Source organism: Symphodus melops, assembly GCF_947650265.1.
Source record: "Symphodus melops genome assembly, chromosome: 15".
NCBI classification, from domain to species: domain Eukaryota; kingdom Metazoa; phylum Chordata; class Actinopteri; order Labriformes; family Labridae; genus Symphodus; species Symphodus melops.
Window position 1 is genome coordinate 16,620,729 of NC_136705.1, and position 16,412 is coordinate 16,637,140.

Sequence of the window (16,412 nt, forward strand, 5' to 3'; positions counted from 1 at the left end):
CCTTAGAGTCAATTTATCTTGTTTCATTATCCAGTTGGGGCAAAAAAGAGGGTATTTTGCCTTCTTTAAAAACTAAATTAACCTAGAGTCTGCCCATCACCCAGAGATGATGTTGATGCTGTGTCAGCATGCTTCACACAGAGATGAGCAATGGCGTCTGCTGAAATAAAGACTCTGCCATGTGTCTTTAGGGCGCCTTGCATAACACTGAGAGGGACACAAACTAATAGAAAGTGACATATATTCTCTCTGATGCTCCCCTATAGAGGAGGAGACAGTACTGCTAAAGGAAATGAAAGATTGAAAATGATTCCATCGTGACTCCTTGATGGTCAAATTGTGTTACAAGAGCGCCTGCAGCCCACAATGCGTGTTTAGCCACAATTTGCCTGTGCACTTGACCTTTTCATCGCCTTGGCAATTGTGTTCCTGGGAGTCACTGATAAAAAGGGTGTAGCAGTCTATAGGGGAGATAATAACAAACACACCCAATACTCTCAAACAGACATAATGTCGTTTTCTGGCACCCACGGGGTTTTGCATTTTATTATGAGCCATTACAATTCAAGAAGCATCGTCTAAAAATGCTAATTCAGAGGCTCTTCATTCATTATGGTGTGCAATATGTCAGACTCGTCCCTCAGCTCATTATTATGGGTTCCACTTGCACCTGCGCTCGTGCAAGAGGGCCACACCTGACCAAATAAGGACATGTGAGATACCCTTGTTGGGATGACGTTACCCGTGGACAGGGAGAAAGGAGTGTGTGGACTGTTTAAAAGGAGACCTTTACCGGAGGGGGAACACCGGTCTAATCTGATTACATAAGAAGCCATTGAATTTGCTGAACGTCTCTGCACTAATCCGATGAAACATTCATGTTCAAGCGTCCCGCGGCTGAATATCGTACACAGGGCGCATATACACACAGAAGCGCGCACACACTTGTGGCTCTAAAGGCACAGAGGCGCACGAAATAAGATAAAAGCACTGACTGCTATCTCTAGCGTCGGTACATTTCTACGCATCTCTGCAGAATGCATCACGTTGCAAACCTAAAGTGGCGACTCGCTGTGCTGTTCGCGCCAGTGACGATTCCGCTGACGCGCCACTAGCCGCACCACCCAGGAGATAGAGAGGAGAGGAGAGCTGTGAGCGGCGGACCGAACAGGGGGGCTGACTGACTGACTAGAAACAGGTCTCTCTTCTTCTTTCTTTCCTCCTTCCTTACTTGACAAGAAGGACGTAAAGCCTGCCTTTGCGCAAACCCCGAGGACGATATTTAACCAGTGACAGCGTTACAACCAGGAGCATCATCTAGACTTTTCTGCAGAGATGGAGGTACCAGGCTTGGCGCACAACATTACCAGTCCATTAAGTCCCTGCGAGGGCATGATCAAGGACCTCAGCTTGGACGCCATACAGTTATGTGAACGAGATGGTAAGGAGAGGTTTGTCTGCTTCTGAGTGGGACATTTAGACATTTGCGCATAATATTTTTTGCACAATGCACCAATGTGAATTTAACATCTAATGCAACGCACACTGTCGGGTTTGTCATCGGATTTAGCTGCATGCTGTGTTGGGTGTTTGAAGGAAATAGGGACTCGCTCTGCCGGTTCCTTTGGTCGATAAGTGGATGGATGGTGCGCTCGTGCGTGTGTGGAATATTTAAGTGTCTTCACAGAGGCAACGAGGTTTAGTTCAGTTATAACTGAGCCTTCTCTGCATGAACCAAATGTTTGTTCCTGCAAACTAAAAATGCAAAAGCAATGAAACAAGATTTATTAACTGAACTACTGTGTTTCAGCACTACAGAAAATGGACAGAGACAGGGAGCCACCCCGCCTATTAGCGCTGCCACGCTCCTTTTTCTAAGGGAGTTTCCTTGATCAATTTATTTGCACAAAGTGCATAACATCCTGAGTGTTTGTATAAATAAAACAAGTTTTTGACCTTACATCCAATCCAAGACTCGGAGAAAACTCTTCCCCTATACATTTTCAATTCATCAAGTCATGCTGCTGCATCCATGCTAGTCTGTGATTGGCTTCAAAGAATTCAAAAGTTCCCTGGGTCAAACAATAAATGCCATGTGAGTAGCTCATTTTGAAATGTCAAAAGGGATAAGCAGGTTTTTCTTGTGAAGGATTCACTCTGATGCGAATTTCATGGTGGGGAGGGAAAAAAAGCAAGTCATCATCAGGAGAGAATGAGAGGCTCAAACATGGCTGCACCCACGTGTGTGCAAGATTTACACACCCATCAGTGCCCTTCCTTACACACAATCAGTTTCTAGTCTAAGGTCAGGTGCATTTCCACAGTTCCTTTTTAATTAAGATTTTAGATAAATCCACATCGATAGCAATAACATGGGTGCACACCTTTTCATATATGGATTTAATTAGATTTTTTCCCACACATTTTCTCTGTGGTTTGACTCCTAAATCAACCGTGTGTCTTCATTGAGGCCCCAAAGGACCATATACATGTTATCACGTTGCAGCCATTGTAGCACTCTGCCTCATTTTCATTTATCAATGCTGCTGTCCCTTATAATGTGATACAGCAGGACACAGTTTATATCCTCTTAGTGCTCTGCTGGCCTGTTTCTAAAGCTGTAATTTTAATAATGGGTGTATCGGCTGGGGTTGGTCTTTCTCTAATGGAACCTGTGCTTCCTCTTCTGTTGGTGTGCTGGAAAGCTTGTCGTTTGATAAGCCTGATCTTTGCAGCACAGCAGCCACTTCACTGTTCATCAAGAAGTAGTTAAACCAGTGTAAATAGTTCTTCTGTGTCCTTGAGACACCCACATACTCTGTTTATGGAGCAATACAGTTACAATGTCCACCTTTGTGCAGATTCTGAGGAACAAATGGCTGGCGTAGGATAACTTAAGCACAAGATAGAAACACTCAAATGATCATCTTCATAGTTTAATCTATGTGTGTAATATTTGTCCTTTAAAATAAGAACTTTGGAGAGTGTATTGTTGATATTTATTCATCATTTATGACATCCGAGCATACTTTCATATTCAGAATGTTTTTGCCAAACCCCATGCATCTTACTACACTTTTTTTTTTCTTTTTTTTTTTTTTTTTTACTTTCTCGGAAATTCTATTGTTATGCAAGTTCTTCCAAGGACGGTGTTCATTTCCGTACCACATAGCCTTCTAATTTTAACTCCCATCTCCATTAATATTTAATTGTCAGCATGAGAGTCTTACGCGCCTATGCTGACCCAGCAAATGGGAATGCATGCAGCATCCTGATGTCTGTGGGAACAAGCTCTCTCTCACACACACTGTGAGGACTGTTTGAGCATTTCAATACACAAAGAGGTGGTGAGATACAAGTTGTTTCTGTGTCCCCTGTGTTAAAGGGGATGTAACAGCCTTAATGCAGCAGTGTAGGGATGAGGTTGTGACATGAATGAGTGTTTTCTCGAAATGATGCGTCGGGGAAAGATTACAGACTGTGAATCAAAGGTTCCTGCTGTTGGTGTTTGTATGTCTGGGGGAAACAGAATACTGTTGCCAAATTTGCACCAGCCTCTGCAGCCTCTGCATATTGCCGTTAATGTGTATTAACAGAGGGGTAATAAAGCACATGCTACTTACAGTGCAAGGCCTTTGTGCTGTTGCATGATGAAGCAAATACTTTGTCTTAAATCTCTCTGCTGGAAATACTGCTGCTCTAGCTGTGACAGCTTTGTCTGGAATTTTGTGCCTGCTAATGACAGACACAGATTGCCAGATACAGTAGATACATTGATTAAAAAAAGGAAACCTCTAAAGGTGCCGTAATATTACCACTAACTGTCAAGCAGAAGAAAAGCTCACTCTATGAAGAGCATGCCAAATTAGCAAGCAATAGAATTTTTTTTCCTGGAATGCCATGTTGCAACACTTGAACAAAAGGCTTACTTTTCAATCCTTGCAAAAGCAGTAAAGCTCAGAAATGGCACAAGAAGAGGTTTTTGCCAGATTAATAAGGCATTGTATTGGAGACTGATTGTGGGTTGTCTGTTTGTAAACTCAATTCCTCAAAGTTGCGGTTTTTCAGGTATTTTTATAAACATTCTTAAAAGCTATGCTAACCAAATGGATCCATGGATGGCACGAATAGTCTGTCCTTTCAGCTATCCATTACGCAGACTGACATAGGCCTATTTCATCATATTGCATGGATTTTTTGTAGCCTACAGATAATCAGGTTAAGGAAGAAATTGATAGATTTTGGTCATCTTTTTCTCTCTATTCCCTTTTTCCAATATTTTGTTATAATTTAACTTTTGATTATAGTCATAATGCATAACCCTTTTAGTGTTGCTAAATAGCATGTGTTGGTATGCTAAGATGAAGACAACGGATTTCTGACATGGCAAGTGTGTCTGCTAAATATCTGCATTTTGTCACTGTTGTATTAGCATTTAGCTTAAGCATCACTGTGCTGTGTCACAAAAAGGCTAGCATGTAGATAAAACGTATTATCCACAATCGACATTCACAACATCTGAGTAAGCTGACATTTTGATTTGGCCCATATTCAATGTGAGCATTTGTGTGCCATGACTGTGCTGGCAACAGTCTTAAAATGTATTGCAGTAAAGATTGACCCTGAAAAACTGCATCATGCTTATTTTCTCTGTTTGCTTTGTCCCTGTTTGACTGTAAAAAAAAAAGACTGATGCCAAAAATCCAGACTTGCACTGAAAATAATACACATGTTGAAGGACTTACCTGCCATTTGTTGTTGGGGGATTTAGGTGAGAAATGATGAGTCATTCTGGTTTTGGATAACTTTGTAAAAACAGAGTTAACTTCATGGCTACAGATTGTGTTATTAAAGGATCTTTACTGGGTCTTTGTCTGCAGCTCAGGGGAGTATTGACGTTTAAAGATGGAGCACAGAATGCATGCCCCTGACACACAGAAGCATTATTTATTTTCTATGTCTCGGTCTAGCTTGTGCATTGAGGGGAACAAAAGATTTGATTTTTCAAAGGCTTGAAAGCATCGATACCTTGTGAGTGCTGCATTGCTCATGTCTACAGCTCAGTTTTAAAGCGAACACTGCAACTTAAACAGTAGGAGGCTTGTCTGTCTGAACCAAGTGCCCACTTGTGCAGTCAGAGACAATCACAGCTAATATCATCTGCCAATTTTCTCTTCACCTTACACACCTGCCAACAGTATATTGGCATACAGATATTCCGATGCTGACCTTCACTAAAAGTTGACTTGTTTTCAAAGCAAGATGTGTGGACATTTGAATGACCTTAAATGGTGGACACTTTCATCACCTAACACCACCTAGAAAGTCCATTTACATCATGCTAGGCCTATTAAACACCCTGAATGGACATCAAATAACTTTCCTCTCACTGTTAAAACAGGCTTGCAAGTGATTTACCATTTGAGGCCAGGTGTGACTGGAACAAATCTTACCACAGAGAGCCATTAGCATGGTTCTTTGTATACATGTTAACAAGATTTTTATTGATCCTTCTGCATCAATTGCTGTGTGGCATTTGACTGAATGCTAAGTAAAAGGGCAACAGCCAATAAGGTCTTTTTGAAAGGGCATATACACAGAAGGCTCTAGGTCATTTTAATGCTTTTCTATCGTGCAGATATGGACCTTTATTACGGTGATTGGTTTAAGCATGCTGATATATGTCATTTTACACCCCCTGTACATGTGTTTACAGTGTGTGGAATAGGTGTCACTAAGTACATAGCACGTAGCAGTGCTATGTTTCATCACGAGGCAAATATCCCACGCTCTTCACCGCCTGCACATCATAACACAGAGCGATAAATGGGCTGTGGGAAAAAGTGATTATGACTCAACAAAATGTATACTATCTACACTATCCCCCCCCCCCATTTAAGTCAGGTTTGGGCCCCCTGTCTGTGTTTGCAAAAAGGTGTAACTCTCTCCCTTAACGCCTGACCTTCATCCTGCTTGGCTACCACTCCTCCATCTTTCATCCTGCACTCTCAGAGTCCCCGAGGATTCGTAACACAGTTTAGCACTGGCTCTCTCAAAGCTATTGCATTTACCTCGAGGCAAGACTGTTGGAGCCAACAAATACATTTATGGATTTTACCATCATTAATAATTTGATAATATGCTGGTATTCCGATAGTCGACGCCATGTAACTTTTAGGTGTTGTAATAATAAGTCTATATTGTAAAACAACTCGTAAACTTCTGTAAAGCAAATTAAGTTTAAGTTTTGTGTAAAATGTGCTGTCGAATTAATCCTAAATTTAAATGAACTGTGGTGTGGTTTAATTTTCTCCCCGTAAACCGCTGCCTTCAGAGCTTTTTTCCTGTTAACGTCACTTTTAGCCTGACTGCGAAGCCTTGACAGTGTTGTGTCTGCTTTATTCGACTGCATTTGGAAAGCTTCACTTTGTGGGTGTAATGCCTCCATTTGCAGGTTAATTAGGAGAGCATTATAGTAAACAGGAGCTAATTCGGCACTGAGGAGTAACAAAGCTGTGAGGGCAAAGACCTGCATGGGGCCCGCTTCATTGTTGACTGTAACAGTTTAAGCAGTGGAGAAAAAGGAACTCACTGTGCTTTAGGCACAAAAAAGCAAGTTCATTAACCAGTTTTTCCACTTTTGTGTTTGGTTCATTGCTTACTGTTATTTCTGATGATAAAGTGGTAAAGTTTGGGGTAAAATAAGTGACATACTGTATTAAGACTATAATCATTAAAGAACTGGCATGTTGTACAATATCAAAGTCTAAAGAGATTCATGAGGTCTCTCTCGTGGTTATAATTTCTAGAATCTCTTCTAAAATGTCGACATTTGAAATATACACTTGGACTGTCTGTCTGCTGGATTACTCAGCATTTTTCGGAAATGCTTGTTTTAGAAGAGAGATCTTTGGCTGTATTTAATCTACCTGGAGCAGGTGTTAGAGAAGGACAAAAGGCCCCGTACAGTAAAGGTCAGCAACGTCAACTATCAGGTGGAACGCCACAGTGCTGACATCACAGTCTGGTCTGTGCTGACTCAGTGGAGCGTTTTCTGACCGGTCTGTTGGTTATTTCCTTTTTGACTCTCTCAGCTTGAGACAAACATTCAGCTCAGATGGTTTTAAAGGAGAACACGTTGGGCTTTACATTTTAACCAGCAGGAGGGACAAGTGTTTTGACAAATTAAAGCAGAGAAGTGTAAGGTGTCCAGAGCAAAGCACTTAAGCAGCTTTAGCATTTTTATCAATACGTTTTTATAAATACTCAGGAATCCCGTGAATATGAAGACTTTAGTAAAGTTTACACTGTAGCAGTGATTTGTGACGAGTGGATCATACACAGGATCAAACAAATTGTAAATGTAGGGGAATCCATTTTTTTCCCTCACAATCTTGGCACAGTGGTGTCTTTGTGTTTTTCTCCATCTGCGGACAAATTCACCTACCTGAGTTTCCACCATTCCTATCTAAAGCATAAACGGATTTTCAAATGTAAATGATAACACTTAAAAATGTTATCGAACCTAATACTATATTGTTCTTAAACAAAATGTGTTTAAAAATAAATAAATGTGCAAATGTAAAATAACAATGTTATACAAAGTATTGTGAAACAGCTCCAACAAAGTAAAAGTTAAATGGAAAGGTAATATAGCACTTTTTCAGTCTTGTGATGACTCAAAGCACTATTACGCTGCATGTCACACCTACCTATTCACACACTGATGGCATGGGTTGCTACAGTTTGTAAGGAGACCATCAGATGTAACGAATCCCATTCATACTTATTCATATGCCGTGTGTTTTGCCCAAGTTCACATCAGACATGTTGCTGCAGGAGCTGGGGCTCAAACCCTCGACCTTCCGGTTGATAAGACGATGACTCTACCACTGAGCCAAATCTCCTATTTCTATTTTGTGAACCCTCTGGTTTAATTTTAGAAGAGTATCATCCCAAAGATATTTTTGTTCTTCTCAAAGTCATTGAAGTCATATGAAGTATTAATCCTCAGAAGCAACAATAGGGGGTCTTTCTTTTTTGCTTTAAGATGATTTTTTTTTTTTCTTATAAGCCTCTTGTGATTAAGAAGGGGGTTACAAAAGTAAGTGGGGGGTCCTGTCTGGTCTTGTGGCAAAGAACCTGCATATAATACAAGTCAGCCACAAAGCAATGTAGGTTAAATTGGAAGGCAAGTTTAGTATACACACTGAGTGAATTACCTTCTAGTTTCCTAAAGTGATTCAATCTACAAATGTTCCACTGTTGGAGTGTGTGTGTGGAGGCGAGACAGGAGAGTCCACACAGCCCAATTATGGGATTATTCTTTCATGTCGCCCCCTCTCTTTGCTGATGAGTGGAGATGGATGTTCCATGCTCCGCTGCTCCTGCCATTGTTTGTCCCTTCACAGAGTCCAGTGGTGTTTTGCATTGCTCGGAAAATTCTTCTTTTCGTTCTTGTGTTTTACTCACTCTCGTGTTTGGACCCCAGAGTGTGCACAGAAAATACATTGTTGCTCTGCCAAGTGGGCGTCTCCGAGCGTGACGCGATGTCTATATTCACCCTAATCCTACAAAGACCTCATTCAACTGTGTTTTGACATTTTTCAGTGGCCTCAGTGCGCACTTTGGGGTCGTACGCCTTTATGCATGTGATTACAGGGACCCGACTAATGCATGATGTGTCCGCAGCTTGGCGAAACACAAGATTTCTCAACATATTTAGTGTGGGATGATGCTGCAATGGCGCTTTTGTTCAGGCAAAACAGTCAATATCAAAAATCAGTTTGTTCTCCAATTTAAAATACTGCTGAAGCTCTATGACATACATCCATTTTTGTCATGTTATTGTTGCAGGTTTGGGTGAATTTACTGCCGTTCTTACTGCTGATGAGAAAAGATCCATCTCTTGAGAACAAAATAGATTCTATGAGCAGCGTTTGAAATATTTACTGCTGCATTATGTTCTAGAAAAAGCAGTTAAGTATACGTACGTGTGTGTGTGTGTGTGTGTGTGTGTGTGTGTGTCTCTCTACAGGTATGTGTGTGCGTGATAAGGGGGTTGATGTGTTTCCATGGTAACAAATATTGTAGTCGGCGACAAAGCCAGTTCCATGTGCAAGCGTGTGTGTGATACAGTGGATACACTGCTGTCAGTGCTGTCAGTGGAATAATTTGTAAGAAACTGCAGAGGAACTCTTATAAGAGAGAGAGAAAGACAAAATAAATCAGAGGGCTGAATAAAGTAAAATGCCAAATTTAATGGCTGTTGTTGATTTATAAGTCTCAAATATACAATCAGTTTGTAATATCTTGTTACAGTTAAGTAAAGGCAAAGGTTAAAAATGACAATGTTTTTAATTAAAATGAGATGTATTGGCCAAAAAACTGTGTTTCTAAATGATCCCTAGAGTAAATGAAAATGTTCTTTTTTTACAATGACTATATTAAAGTTGTTCATTGTTCCCCAACCTCACAGGAAGTAAAGCCCAGGATGGCAGCCTCTCTGAGATGGAGGAGCTCCCAGTTCCCCAGAACATCAAGATCAGCAACATCACCTGCGACTCCTTCAAGATCTGCTGGGACATGGAGGCGCGCAGCAAGGAGCGCATCACACACTACTTCATTGACCTGAACAAGAAAGAAAACAAAAACTCCAACAAGTTCAAACACAAGGTAACACCAGAATCAGCACAGATAAACGCAGAGGTGACAGTACGGGAAGAGATGAGTTACTAAAAGGCCTGTTGTTGTTTTCTCACTGAATAGTATTCGCTGCATTTTATAAATAAAGAAGAAAAAATGTCAGAAATGAGAGGTTTGTGTTTGTGTGATTCCGTTTGTGAGAAAATCGTATTAAACCTGAGTAGACCAAAGTGGGCAATGCATCAGCGCAGATAAAAAAGTAAGTCTTCAAGAGCTTGTTTTATTAGAAATCTTTTTTGGTTCAGTGTTTAATTCTGCCCTGTCAAAGCCTCTTATAAATGAAATCTGTAATAATCTGAAGCTATTCCTGGCCAAGAGGGAAACAAAACTTAATTTCTGGCCAACCGGATCCTAACTCAGCCCTCCCAGCTATTTAACAACGTAAGACTGGAGGTCTAATCTATACATTAACTAAATGAGCGTACTTAATGGAATATAGATTACATACTGTAAGTCACCTGAGGATAACTTTGTCCCAAACAGCGCTTTAAAAAGTATGAACTGAAAGAAGGACACGTCCAGAAGGCAGCATGTTTCAGGAAAACCCCCTTGTCTTTTAGTGTTTAGTACTAAAAGACAAGAACTGGTTTTCCTGAAAACTCCACTTAGTATTTTTGCTTACTTATGTTGCACTATTTGTTGTGTTCTTTAAATTGTTAAAAATACACTGAATGACATCCGTCCCATCATAGCTATAGTCATTATGTAATATTGTAATAGTGATCCTAAAAAAAAAAATTGTACAGTTACTATTTTTTTTTAAACTATTTAACCTTTCTCTTTAAACTCGAGGCATAAAGGCTCATTATTTGCTTTTCAAAGAGCTGTCACTCCAAGCTCTATTGGCTATTATCACTTACAAGGCCTCCTCCACCTGAGAGGTATTGCTGCAACAACAGGGAGATTGTTTCACTCTGTCAGTGGACAGCCTGGGATCTTTTTTTGGTAATCTTACAGACTGGTTTCATCAGCCTCCTTCATGTCCTCCTACATGCACTTCCTGGGTGCTCCATGGCTGAGTGTTTCCTGTCGTTCTGCACTCTTATAACAGGGCACCTCGTGCTTGTATTTTGATTTTGGTGTTTAGCAACAGTGGGTTACTGGGCTGACTCTGTTGCTAGGCAGGGGCTCCTGGTCCAATCAATGAGCTGCTAAGGCCCACTGAGGACTAGAGGGAGGTGAATGTTGAACAGAATAGAGTACGTACATAAACAAAAGGGCATCCACAGGTGATGATTATAGTTTGCCACTCACTGTAAAGGAAATGTAGCCTATGCATGCATGCGTGGTTCCTTAAACATGGTCGCAAATCCCAACGTGGTAGTGAAGTGTATTTTTCTGACTCAGTCTTTTCTGTCCTCCTCCACTACCTCTAGGATGTTCCTACCAAACTGGTGGCAAAAGCGGTGCCCCTGCCCATGACAGTGCGGGGCCACTGGTTCCTGAGCCCCCGCACAGAGTACACCGTGGCCGTGCAGACTGCATCGAAACAGACGGACGGGGACTACACCATCTCTGAGTGGAGCGAGATTATCGAGTTCTGCACTGCTGGTGAGTAATACACAGCAGGCGGTGCCTCGAGTACATATATTTTCAGGATGTGTGACATCAGTACTCCTTGTGATCTTTGCCATTACTACTACGGTATGAAAGGGAAGTAAAAAAAAAGGTTATTGGTGTAGCCCAGTGTGGGGAGAATTTTAAAGAAAGGCTAATTAACACACACAGTCGAAGGATGGAGAAAGGGATGTTAAGAAAAGAAGGAAGGAGGGGAGTGGTGCTGTACAGTATATCTTCTGGTGTAGGGGTCAACAAGTTCACCATAGCTGGCTTGAGGCTCAACGTGGGGGAGGGGAGAAGGAGAGGAGATGATGGCAGGAGACTGGAGGGTAATAAGTTGTGAAGGCGATGGAGTGCAGCAGAGAGGGAGAGAACAGGCAGGGAAACAGTCTAAAACCCTTTAGACACAAGCACTTCTAAAAATCTGAAAAAACATTTCAGCAGAGCCAGCTCCGATGTCCCTCACAGCACAAGATTTTCTGTAATGACGGTAAAATGACGCATTAAAAATCACAGGGTAAAACATCCCCAAGATGGCTGACGAAGCATCATAGCATCATCATCTAACATTGTTGTGTATTTGGATGTATTCACAGAGAAACCGCATCCTGCAAGGCTCTCTGTAAGGCTGAGACTACCTTAATATAAAGAATTACAATTACAATGCTAATTTCACACATGTTCAGTTTAATCATCATTCATCATGAAGCTAAATATCTTCTGATTATGACCCATTAAAGAGACTATAAAAATGTTGATGTGCTGCCAGCTTCTTTTCCACCGGCTCAGTATGTGTATATCACCAACCTGCAACTTTTAGTCTACAGATTTTATACTCTGTGAAACATAAACTCTTTAATTCACAAGCAAGACGGTCATCTAGACAGGAAGCACTGATATATCGACAGCTACTAAATGGCTATTCAGCACTGTCAGCAACTGTCTTTGGAAAACCAATTTCCCTTCAATCATTTTGTAATTTAAACTACAAAGATAGCCTTTTTGAATCTCTTAAGGTGTGTGTGTGAACATAGGACCTTAGGAACACTTTGATTACCCGCTCTGTGTGGCAGCCTGGCTTTCTGCTTGTTTGCATAAAAGGTTTTTGAAAAGAATAAAGGCCTGGGCAGTTATGACATTAATCAACACAAACAGATTTAATGGAAGAACGGAGAACCAACAGGTGAAGAGTAAACTATATTTTATAATATGCTGTCAAAAGTGCATGTTTTTGTCTTTAAAAGACCAAAAGCCAGGGAAGATGGCGGGTAAATTTCCCTCCAGATTTGGGAGACAAGAGCCTATATGTTTATTTTTTATTGTAAATTACAAAGTGTGATTTTACAAAGGTAGAGAACACAGTTTTATTCGTGATGTAAAAAATATTCTGCTGAAGCATGACTGTAGCTTTTTTTTTGTTTTGTTTTACAAAGTTGAACACTGACAGAAAACAACGTCCTACATTTTCAAGTAAAATAAAACAAAAATTCACAGTCAGCATGTGTTCAGATCTCCATTGCTTGGTGCATTTGTCTGACCTTAGAGGGAGGCTTTTCTTTCCATTTATGTTGGCAGACCTCTTTAGAGTGACACAAGACTAAATATCTAAATAAAAATCTCCTTCCATTTTTTGTCAAAGGACCTGTGTTGATGCATAAAAGAGCAGGGGAATTCCCCAAATTCTCCCTGTCAGTGTCTAAGTGCTTTTACAGAAAAGTAATAAGGTATAGAGCCATATTCATTATAATACTTTGTATAAAACCCACACCAAGTTGGCAAACCTGCTAACGTGGTGGTGAGTAAGAGCAGACTGAATTATAGGACTATGTAAAAATACAGTGTTTCTACATGCTGAGTCATTTCAGGCTATGAATGTGTAGAGGTTAAAGATGGAGGATTCTCAGAATCCACTGAGTCAACATAAACAGTTCATTTTACATCCTAAGCAGTTCACTCAGAGCCTCCTGTTGTTGATGATAATGTTTCCGCTCATTACATTGGTTTCCGATTCTCAGAATGAAAGCACATTAATTCCCATGATGGTATGTGTTGTGACTGTTTTCCAGACTATTCCACAGTGCATCTAAACCAGCTGATGGATAAGGCAGAGGCCATTGCTGGGCGGATGCTGCCTTTCTCTGTTTTCTACAGGAACCAGAATAAAGAGTACTTTGACCACGCCAGGTAGGGCAGCATATCCTGATTACTATAAGCTGTGTTTTTTTGTTTTTTTTGGTGTCTGCAACTACTTCGCTGAATTAGGCTGTAGTTAAATATCACTGCCATTCTGTTAACACTAAATCAATCATCAGTGCACCCTAAATCTAACAGAGCCGTTTAAAAAAACAGTCCTTTTCTGTGTTAATGGTTTGATAAGATTATTACTGAATTGGGTCGAAATAAATAGGGTCAATAATTTTACCACTATCTGCTTTTTTTTTCTGGATTTAATTAAAACGCTTATCCTTTTCACCTGTTTTGTGGTTATCAGCAAAGCCCATGTTCATTCTGAATCATAATTTTTAATTATTGCCAAAAAAAAAAACCCTTATAGCATAAGGTCTAGCATATTTCATTTCCTCTCAAGTTATAGACAGAACATGTGTTTTAACACAAATTCTAAAGACAACAATGTTATGGTCACCATTTCTTAAGCATTATGGGTAATGTAGGGTTTTTTAAACAACATTTAGCAGTAGGTCTTAACTGTGCAGGCTTTTATCATGTTGTCAATAAATGATCGATATGAAGTATTGCACATGTCAGGCAAAAGCTGCAGAGGAGAGGGTAACGGAGAGGGAGGGAAGGATGATCTCTAGGGTTTTTTGTTTTTTTTGTGCAACCAGATTCTTTATTGGATTTTTTCTCGGTCTAGTCCTACTCCGCTTATCTTTTGTCTTTGCTCTCCCTCTGAGGAAATTCTCTACGCCTCAGAAATCACTCTGTTTCTGTACCAAAGCCACAGCTTGTGAGCGCTCTTCTGCTGGAGTTTTGAAGCATGACGTCATGTGGATAAGACTTCTCCCCTTTGCTGCGTTGAGTCTGAGTGTGCTGTAAAACTGCACCATCATGTGGAAAGAAACAGTACTGATAGTAGTGCATTATTAGGCATCTGCTCCTTTGACCCGGGGTGGATGCTGAATTACTCCATAATGGCTACAACAAAGCAGTAATTACTGACACAAAACCTCTGGAGTCATAGCAGTATAATTACTCGTCATAATTGGAGCTTGGGAGCTCAGAGTTACTCTGTGGAAGAAATATTGAGCTGCAACAGAAGGATTCTTTGATTTAAATGTTAATCTGTTAATATGTCTGTAAAAGATGTTTTTAGCATTTTGCACAACTACAGACATTTCATAACTTAGATTGCTAAACCAATGTCATTACAGCTCAACAAACAGTGAAACTAGATGCTGTGTCTTTCATTCAGTGTTTAGTTTGTCTATGGGGAAATTTGATCACACAATAAATCTGTTTTCTCTGTCTTTCACTGTCTCTATCACTGTTTAGTATATCCAAAACAAATTTGATACAGTGATGCCGTCACCTTCTTACATTTACAAAATAAAACCACATCCTTGATTAGCAGTGGAAGCTCGAAAACCACAGATGAAAACAAATGGTAGATTCATTCATGCGTTTAAAGCAAATCTGTTCCAATTTTTCCCAATCTCCAGGGAGGCGCAGGAGAACCGGATGCTTCCCTCGGTGAAAGACAACAGCGGCAGCCACGGGTCACCGATCAGTGGCAAGCTGGAAGGCCTTTTTTTCAGCTGCAACACTGAGTTCAACACTGGCAAGCCTCCGCAGGACTCCCCTTACGGCCGCCAGCGCTTTGAGGTGCAAGCCAACGCACTCTTTAACCCCGACACCAACCTTTACTTTGGAGACTTCTACTGCATGTATACAGCCTACCATTTTGTTATTCTGGTGCTGGCGCCAAAGGGCTCCAGCGGCGATGAGTTCTGTAAGCAGAGACTCCCTGCTCTGGACATCACCAACAACCGTTTCCTTACCTGCAAGAAGGAAGAAGAAGGTGATGGCGGGCTGGTGTTCCACCACGCACAGGATGTCATCTTGGAGGTGATCTACACGGAGCCAGTGGACCTGGCGTCAGGCACGGTGGCAGAGATCAGCGGGCACCAGCTAATGAGTATGTCCACGGTAAATGCCAAGAAGGACCCCAGCTGCAAGACCTGTAACATCAGTGTGGGACGCTAAGAAGACAGAATGTAAAAGGGAGGGGGGGGGGGGGGGGGGGGACTAGAGGTGACTGACCTCTAAACAAACAGAAAGGATTTCCACACGAACTGAAGAGGCAGAACAACACATGCATGAAGCAGCAGAACACTCAAACATATCTCTGACACCGCTCTGTACTCGAAAGAACCATCCATCCCAAAGAAAAGCGGAAGGAAAAAAACAGAGGGAGGGCACACTTTGACACCTGCACTGTTGTCTCCTCATCTGAAAAGGGTTAAACAAAAACACACACATAAAACTGAGCAATCTTAAACCTGAGACACCAACAACACAAATCAATCTGTACTTTCTGCAAGCAAACAATGATGTAATGACCGAACCCTTTAACTGTACTAACAAACATGGGCTACTTCTATTCAATTTCCTGGTGTTAATTTAGCAAGCTGTCCCTCATTGTGTTATTGATCTTTGCCTTGTTATTATTGCTATGCTCTTGATTGAAAGTCCACAGTCTGTGTGGACAAGCATTTTATTGTTTTCAATCACTTTGACTCTCATTATAGAAATGTTTTATTGTCATTCCACTGTAGACACAGACTGTTTTTTTGTTTACCTCTGACTAGTGGCAAAGACTGGTACTACAACGGTATAGGGCTGCAGCAGCGAGAGTCATCTTTCTTTAAACCAAAGGTATTAAAAACAAGAAGTTAAACCGCTGGTGGAATCTTAACAGGACTAACGCGACGGCCTCTAAAATGTTTGTTCACAGAGAGTCTTTGATCGCCAAGTGTGAAATACTTGTTAAACTGTTAACCTTTAAGAAAAAGCATGAAGCAGTTCTGTGCAGCACAAGTATGAACGCTGTCAGGACCTCTACCAACTTTTTCTGCATCACACACTATTATTTAATTGTAGTTCGTGGAACGAAAGGAACCATAAAC

General features: G+C 40.9%; 1 protein-coding gene across 1 annotated transcript; it reads left to right on the forward strand.

Annotated features, from left to right (window-relative positions):
- Window positions 1-769: 769 nt before the first annotated feature.
- On the forward strand, window positions 770-16,104 carry phyhiplb (phytanoyl-CoA 2-hydroxylase interacting protein-like b). The gene is made up of 5 exons (XM_079362247.1): window positions 770-1,441; window positions 9,479-9,675; window positions 11,082-11,256; window positions 13,332-13,449; window positions 14,946-16,104. The coding sequence occupies exons 1-5, from the start codon at window positions 1,336-1,338 to the stop codon at window positions 15,487-15,489; spliced, it is 1,140 nt and encodes a 379-aa protein (XP_079218373.1). The 5' UTR covers window positions 770-1,335; the 3' UTR covers window positions 15,490-16,104.
- The last annotated feature ends 308 nt before the right edge of the window (window positions 16,105-16,412 follow it).